This window comes from Marmota flaviventris, chromosome 2 (assembly GCF_047511675.1).
Source record: "Marmota flaviventris isolate mMarFla1 chromosome 2, mMarFla1.hap1, whole genome shotgun sequence".
Classification (NCBI taxonomy): domain Eukaryota; kingdom Metazoa; phylum Chordata; class Mammalia; order Rodentia; family Sciuridae; genus Marmota; species Marmota flaviventris.
The window spans coordinates 196786585-196794764 of NC_092499.1; the positions used below are offsets into that span (position 1 = coordinate 196786585).

At 52.9% G+C, this 8180-nt stretch overlaps 1 protein-coding gene across 1 annotated transcript in view; it reads left to right on the top strand.

Moving 5' to 3' along the window:
* B4galt5 (beta-1,4-galactosyltransferase 5) overlaps window positions 1-2820 on the top strand; it is a 69556-nt gene extending 66736 nt beyond the window's left edge. The window contains exon 9 of the mRNA XM_071609002.1: window positions 41-2820. Coding sequence (XP_071465103.1) covers window positions 41-188 — 148 coding nt within the window. The 3' untranslated portion in view covers window positions 189-2820. The remainder of the gene's footprint in view (window positions 1-40) is intronic.
* Window positions 2821-8180: the final 5360 nt, after the last annotated feature.

Below are 8180 nucleotides of genomic sequence, written 5' to 3' on the forward strand. Positions count from 1 at the left end.
GCTGGAGCCCCCGCTGAGAGCCACTCTCATGGTTTCACAGGTACGCGCTGCTGAGGAAGTCCAAAGAGCGGCAGGGGCTGGACGGCCTCAACAACCTCCACTACGTCGCCAACGTCACGTACGACGCCCTGTACAAGAACGTAACTGTCAACCTGACGCCTGAGCTGGCGCAGGTGAGCGAGTACTGAGACGCCAGGGAGGACGCGTTTGCTTTCCCACCGCCACACGGACACGGTCCTGCCGGCTGCCCTGGGTCTGCACGGGGAGAGCAGAAGCGGTCCAGCAGAGGACCTCAAGGTTCGAGGAGACGTGACCGAGCACACGCACAACGCCTTCATTTGGGGACCTGCTGGGATGGAGGGCCAGCCCCCGGCTTTCTGTGCCCACGAGGTGGACATCTGTCCTGCTGCTCTCTCCTGTCTCCCACCCCAGCGTCCTGACGTCGCCAGTCTCCAGAACCCTCGCGGGCTGTGAGCGGCTGTGGCCCTGCCGTCGCCTGGCCAGCCTTGGGTCCCGGACAGCGCGGCCGGCGGCGGCTGGATCTCCACCATTCCCTGCATCTCTGGTGTTCTCTTGGTTTCATTTTTTTTTTTTTTTTTAATTATCTGCTTTGGGCAGGGATTGAGGGTGGGGGAGGGCTTTGGGTACAACAACTAGACATAAACATATAACAGTCACTTCTTGAAGAAGTATAATTGTAAATAAGCCATGTAAAATGCCTTTTTAAAATTTAATTTTATAGCTGGCTCCAATTCAAAGCGAGGATTTATACATTAGATCACTTTTTTGGTTGGCAAAAGCAGGAACTTAGTTAAATTGCAGTTGAAGAATATCATCTCCCAAATTGTGGTCACTTGGAAGGGAGACAGGGCACATCACCCAAGAGCAAAACAATCTGACCACCTCACCAGTAGCTGGCCTTTCTGTTCCCTCCCTGTCCCTCCTACAGAGTCCTGCTTGGCTCCTGCTGTGCAGACCCTCCCTATAGCCCTGAGGCCCACTGGGGCCCTGTGGGACAGGAGAGGCGCTGCTCTGTCTATGCCAAGCAGACCCTTGGCTCCCTAGGCACTGGCTCTCTGGACTTCAGTTCTGGGCCTTCAACATCATAAGACAGTGGGCATTTCCCTCTGTTTTTCTTCTCTCTCCTGTGGACATTGGCCAGTTTCTAGGAGCTGTGCCCTACACGACCAGCTGGCTTCAGGGATTCCTCTGCTTCCTGTTTCCTCTGTTTCTGGGAAGATTCTTTATCCTCATGGTTCTGTTCTGGGCCACACAGAATGACGAGCAGTTGCACTGGGGGAGTGAAGCCAGAGAGCAGGTGACACCTGTGTCCTGGGTCAGCTGGGGTCCAGGGGAGACTCCAGCCCAGCTTTGAGGTTAGCAGAGCGCCCGTGCTTTCTGAGGTCAGATTCTGTCTTGCATTTGAATTTGTGCCTCTTTCTTTCCCCTGAGCCAAAGCCCTCAGTTCATAGGTCTGTCCACTTGTGCAGGATCCTGGAGAATCCTGGCTCCTCTCCTTTTCCACATGTGATTGGGAGTGCTTTCTGAAGAGTACTTCATATTTTTTTTAATTGCCTTGTTTGCCTTCAACCTCCTGAATTTTCATGGTTTACATGGGTGTGTGTAGGGCGTGTGTGAGCGTGTGTGTGTGTGTGTGTGTTGGGTTCCATGGACGTATGATCCCCACGAGCTGTGGGAGTGATTGGCCAGGCCTTATTTTTTGTTTTTTGGTTATTTTGGTTTGAGTTTTTGTTCTTTTGAAGAACAGAGTGGTATTTAGGAATAAATTGCATTGCAAACTCTTACCAGCTCAGATGAGAGAGCAGGTACCTGCCCTTGAAAATGCTGGTGAGTTATATCATGTATTAAAAGAAATGTATGCATTTCATGCGTTGAAATCCCCTGAGGGAACGGCAAGCACAGGCCCGTTGGATGTCCCTTGCCCAGTGCTGCCGACAGTGATCCCCCTCCACCCGCGCGCCCACCGGCCCCTCTCATCCCCCCCCCATCACTGAAGGCTGTGGTCTGCTTTCCCGTGACGGACTGGGTGTCATTTGGAACTCTGCCAGAACAGATGTGTTCTGGTCCAGGGTGAGGTGTGTGAGGCAGGCAGGCAGGACGTGGGAGGCCACCACACCCTCCTGAGGACGGAGGAAAGCTCTCCTCTGCTGCAGGGCCATTCAGATTCCCTTCAGTCATGTCTGAGTCTTCTATCAAGTGGAGTTTCTTCATGTGCACTGTTGATCATTTATGCCCCACGTTGATGCCATGTGTAACCGTTATGATCACACAGCCAGGCACATTGCTGTCACAGCATGGAATTCTCGTGTTAAAAACACCCCTAGAACTAAATGTGACCTTGAGCATATTTCGGCAGCTGAAATTCTTCAAGGCTACTGATGGGGTCCCCATAAGCCAATCTCATCTTGGATTGTTGTGTGCGAGAAAGGTTTCCCTTGACGCTGGTGTTTGGGGGGTGATATTTGCAGAAATGTTAATTTGACCTGCCAGGGACCCTGTCAGAGCTCCTTGAACATCAGGAGCCGAGCCACAGCCACTGTCTCGATGGCTTCCACTCATGCTGATGATGGCATTGAACATAGCTAGCTTCTTTCCATCACTACATTGATTTGAGCTTGCTCTTATGTTTTAAGAGGTGCCAGGGGTACATTTTTGCACTGAAACCTAAAGATGTTTTAAAAAACACTTTTCACAAAAATAGTCCTTTGTCATTACATTATTTACTCATGTGTTTGTACATTTTTGTATGTTAATTTATGAATGATTTTTTCAGTAAAAAATACATACTCAAGAACCAAACCTTGGTCGCCTCTCTCTTTTGTCTAGCACACTGTGGCTCCTCGGGGACCTTTCCCTTCTCAGCAGCCAGCTGACCTGTCCCTGGTATATACTGTGGCAGAGGTGCCTGTCTGCCCACGGTGGGCATCCCCTGCCTGGTTTACTCTTAGGGATTACCACGTCATACCTGTGAAGTTGAGGGGCGGGGGGGGGCATGGAGTTTGGTTCTAGAGGGTTCTATGGGGCCTGACCCTGCTCAGAGGTTGTACCCACAGCTTCTGCTGCGTGCTCACCGCTCAGGGCGCAGAGTGAGGCGGAGCGCAAAACCACGCAGGCGCAAAGGCAGGCGCAGCTTGCTGTGGGCTAAGTCCCGCCTCGGGGACTTCTGAAGGAGAGCCGTGGGGGCACAGAGGGCAGTTAAGGGACAGAAAGAAAGTGGTGTGGCTTGCGCAGAGCAGGTGAAGGGGCGCTGGACGGCTGGGCGATGGGCCAGGCCGTGCAGGACAGGACCTTGTGGGGCCCCAGCCAGGAGGCTTCTGGGCCTCGGGCCGCGCGGTGGGTTTGCAGGGCGTCCTCAGGGGATGCCTCGGTCGATCGGAGGAGGCGAGGCCGACTCTGGGGTGCATGGTGCACATGGGGGGGCCGTCACGCTGCCCCGGAAGATCACTAGGTTCGTCTTGACCCCTGCCTTCGGGGATCTGGACACAGCCCAGTAGAAACGGCCAGGAGGCGGCCCATGGCCGGCTTAGCACTCAGGCCAGCTGGGCCAGCCGGGTCCGAGCGTCCCTGTGCAGCAGGTAGTGAAGGTCTTTGAGCGGCCGGCAGGCAGAAGGAGCAGCGGGAGGACACGGGAGTGGCAGGTGGCGGGGTCACAAAGTGATGGAGACAAAAGCCGAAAATAATGGGAAGGGGTGGGGGGGCAAAGGTGCTGGAGGAGAACAGGGCGCCCGGAGAGTTTGGGCTCTAGTTTTCCAGCAAGAGCAGATTGAGTTTTTGAGGCATAGGGACATCACCAGGAAAGGTGGCACAAGGTACCAGGACACGGGGTGTTCCTGCAGGAACTGCCCGTATTGGTGGCGGGGAAAGAGATTACAAAGGAGAGCTGGGGGCTGGGGTTGTGGCTGGGGGCAGAGCGCTGACCTAACACGCATGAGCCACTGGGTTCGATCCTCAGCACCACAGAAAAATAGAATAAAGGTATGTGTCCACCCACAACTAAAAAATAAATATTAAAAAAAAAGGAGGGCTTGGAATTCTTGTCCCTGTGAAGCTGCGGCTGTGGGTGAGGAGGGCTTCCTGCCAGTCCCAGAGTGAACCCAGCCAATCAGGGTCCTCATTCCACCCCTTCCTTCTCACTCCCACGGATGCCTTAACCTGGGGGACACCCCGTGGTAAAGACAGCAGTTTGTCTGATGAGGACCTGTCTGGCCAGGTCTGTGCAGAGCACATTGGATACAACCCAGACCCTCACCCTCACTCTAACCCTGCAGGGTGGACACCACCCTTGCCCTGGAGCAGGGCCCCTCCACTGCCCATTTGACGTTCTGGGTCAGGTTATCCTCTGCCTGGAGGTGTGGGGTGGAGCGTGGGAGGACGGGTGGTTAAATATAGGGTGCAGTGCTCTTAGTAGGGTGTTTACCAGCACCCCTGACCTCTGTCCTCTGCGTGGCTTTCAAGTGTCACCAGGGCCAGGTATGGTGGCACATGCTTATAATCCAAGCCTCTTGAGAGGTGAGGCAGGAGGGTCACTAAGTTTGAGGCCAACCTTAGCAAGACCCTGTGTCAAAAATAAAAAAGGGTTGGGGATGTAGGTTAGTGGAAATCACCCTGGTTCAGTGGTTATTATGGAGGGGGCAAAGGGAGATAGGGGCTGTCACCAGACTATCAGGTGACTCCAGAGAAGCAGTGGGAACAGCTGCTCTAGATGACTGGCAGCCCCCAGCTTGCCTGAAGTCACAAAGTGAGCAGCTGAGCCAACCAGGGAGGTGCTAGCCTTTGACCCTTAGGCCACTTTTGACCCAACTTCTGTTTTGCATACGTGCTCTTAGTAGCTTTCTCTTAATAGCTTTTGTTCCCAGGGGTTTAATAGTATTTTTTTAATTATAAAAGCAATAAGGGAGTATAGGCCTGCGAGAAGGCAAGACAAGGTCCTCACACTGGGAATGACGGGACTCTGCGCCTAACTGGCAGGGAACCTGTTCCCTTGCAATGGTGAGTAGGGAGACAGTCCTGGTTCTTAAATGTCCTGCGTTACCTTGGCTCGTTCTTGTAGCATCCTTGGAGACCTCTTTTCCACAAGTGACAGTAGAGGCACCTTGTTGGGAAGACTTTGTGTAAGGGCTCGGGCCAGGGCACACCCTCCCTCCCTCTCCTTACGCTGCTATGTTTTGCTTCCCGGGATTTCTCACTCCGCATCATGTTGTACTTGTGTCATTCTTTGTTCATTGTCAGCCTCAAACGTAATCCCACCAAGGTAGACTCTTGTTCTGCGCTCCATGCCCGGTGCCAAGAACTCATCCTGACACATAGTAAATGCTCAATAAATATTTGTCAAATGAATGACTGTGGGCCTATCGTATTCCTTTGATGACTGCATGTAATAACTCGTGGTATGTATGTATATAATCTGTTCAGCCATTCCCCATGATGGATCTGGACGTTTCCCATGATTGCATTATATGTACCACAGTGAACACAGCCATGCATGAATCCAGGAAAGCTATATGAGCAGGCCACCTTGAGAGACTGCAAGAAACACTGATGGAACAAAGGATCCCTACATTGTGAATGATGGGATACACCAAGCTAAATGCAGTGTGAGCAGGCATGGTGGTGCATGCCGGTAGCTGCAGGTTTGAGGCCAGACTCAGCAACTTAGTGAGGCCTTAAGCAGTTCAGTGATACCCTGTCTCAAAGAATAAAAAAGAGCTTGGGACATGGCTCAGTGGTTAAATGCTTCTGGGTTCAACCCCATTACCCTTCCCCCCAAAAAATAATTAATTAATTAAAACTACAGAGTGAATTAGCCCTTCCGCCTTCCCCCATGCATGACACATGGCCCTCGATGGCCCTTCTACCATCTGTAAATGACCTCTTGCCATTTATATCTCTAATCCCCTGGAATTTATTTTGTGTATAGGAGATAGGGGATCTATTTTTTCTGAATGGATTGCTAATTGCCCCAAAGAATATTGAATAATTCATAATTTCCCCCATGTCTTTAACAGACTCCATCTGGTACATGTAAATTCTTGATGAAGGCCCTTCCTTTCACTCGGCCCTGGGTCTCACTGTGAGCAGTTCTGTGTAGTAGGTTTTCTAAAAGACAAGTGTCTCGTCCCCATGTTAGTCTGTCTTCAGCAGCTGTGTCAACACCTGACACTGGGAATTTTATAATCAACAGAAGTTTATTTGGCTCATGGTTCTGGAAGGATTCCAAGAGCGTCATGCTGGCCTCTGGTGAGGGCCATCGAGGGCCATGTGTCATGCATGGGGGAAGGCGGAAGGGCAAGAAGGCTGAGCTTGCTTTTCTAACAACCCATTTGTCGCCAGGCCCGGGGCTCAGCTGTAGCTCCAGCTGCTCAGGAGACTGAGCAGGATCACTTGAGCCCAGGAATTGGAGACAGCATAGCCAAACCCCATTTTCTAAAGAGGGGCGGGGGGACAGTAACTGTGAAAATGACGTTAGTTCATTTAGGAGGTAGAGCTGCCACCAGGCCCTGCCTTCACACTCTTGCATCAGGATTAAGTTTCTAACACATGAGCTTCTGGGGACACATGCACGTCATGACACATTGTCCTCCGTGCTTTTTTATAAAAGGGTGGTAAACATACAATCCATGAATCATAAGCCAACAGCTCTTTGAATGGTCAGTGTGAATGTGGTCATGTCACTCCATGATTGTTTATTAAAATTTTCTCAGTAATTATATTTCAAGAGGGATTGAACCAAGGGTGCTTAACCACTGAGCCACGTCCCCAGCCCTTTATTTATATTTTATTTTGAAACAGGATTTCACTAAGTTGTTCAGGGCCTCTCTCCGTTGCTGAGGCTGGCTTTGAACTCACTCTCCTCCTGCATGCACCACTGTGCCCAGCTTTCTTTGCAGATTTTACGAAGTTTCTCCATCCAGTGAAATCGAAATTTATTTTGTCAAGTTCTATCAAAAACCTACTGAGGCGGCTAGCGATGTGGTCCAGTGGTAAACACTTGGCCTCTCATGCACCAGGCCTGGGTTCAACTCCCAGCACCACCAAAAAAAGGGATCGTATGTAGGGACTGGGGTGCTGCTGTGTCAGGCCCTGGATTTTATCCTCAGCACCTTGGTGGGGAGCGGGGAGAAGGCCTCTCAAGCACGAGGATGGTCATTGTGTCCACTACACTTGGTTGTTGACCTGGGGAGGCTACGCTTCTTTAGCGTGTTTGTGACAGTCGGTCTTCATTCTGGAATCAGTAACGTTTTGGCTGAGAGAACCTTGGCTGAACTGCGTTCTTATTGGCGGGTCCACAGCCAAAAGCAGTGTGAGAGGAAGAACCAGTGTAGCCCAGACCTTTCTTTTCTGTGGTGTCGTCTTGCACGAAGTTCCCTGAAGACCTTCCCTCAAGGGGGACGCTGGTGGTTTGGCACCGACCTGCCGCCTTGCCCAGGTGCTGTGTGGCCTGGTCTCAGGGACGGGCTTTCCTGAGCTCCCTCCTGCAGGAGGAAGCTGCCACAGGCCGCGGCCGGTGCACCTCAGCCAGCCGCCGTGCTTACTGTCTCGGGGACCTGGGTTGGAAAGGCGTCACCTTCCTCTCCAAAGGAGAAAACAGGAGAGAACTGCAGCTTCGCCCAGGCGCTGGGCTCCCAGGTGGGACTCGGTGGCTCGCCTCCTGCTGTGGCCTTGCCTCGCCGGGGACCTGTCAGCCCTGAAGGCTCCTCTTTCCCGTCATTCAGCAAGTCTGTGCCCCCACTGTGCCCACCCCGCGTGCCCAAGTCCTGGAGCTGGTGCTGGGGACTGAGCCCTGTCCGGTCCTGTCCTCATGGGGAAGAAGGACCACAAAGACCAAGCCAACGCAGCGCCTCCAGCACACACTGGGGGCGGGGCAGCCCCTGTCCTCGGGTCTGTGGCCATGCCAGGGACCAGCCCAGGCCCCGCGCTGGCCACACCCAGCCCTCGCTTCCCGCTTTCTGGTTTGGCCAGGTGTTCAGGCAGGCGACAGACACGATGTAGGGAACCGCGTTGCCAGTCCCAGAACCCAAGAGGGTGGTTTCCCACTGCCCCCCAGCACGCCCTTCCTGCCGTGTGCCCGCATGATGGGTCGCGGCCGGTCACTTCCTTTTCCTCTTTGCTGACGGAGCCTCTCTGCTGGCCTGTCTCCTCTCTTTGCTGCTCTGATGTCC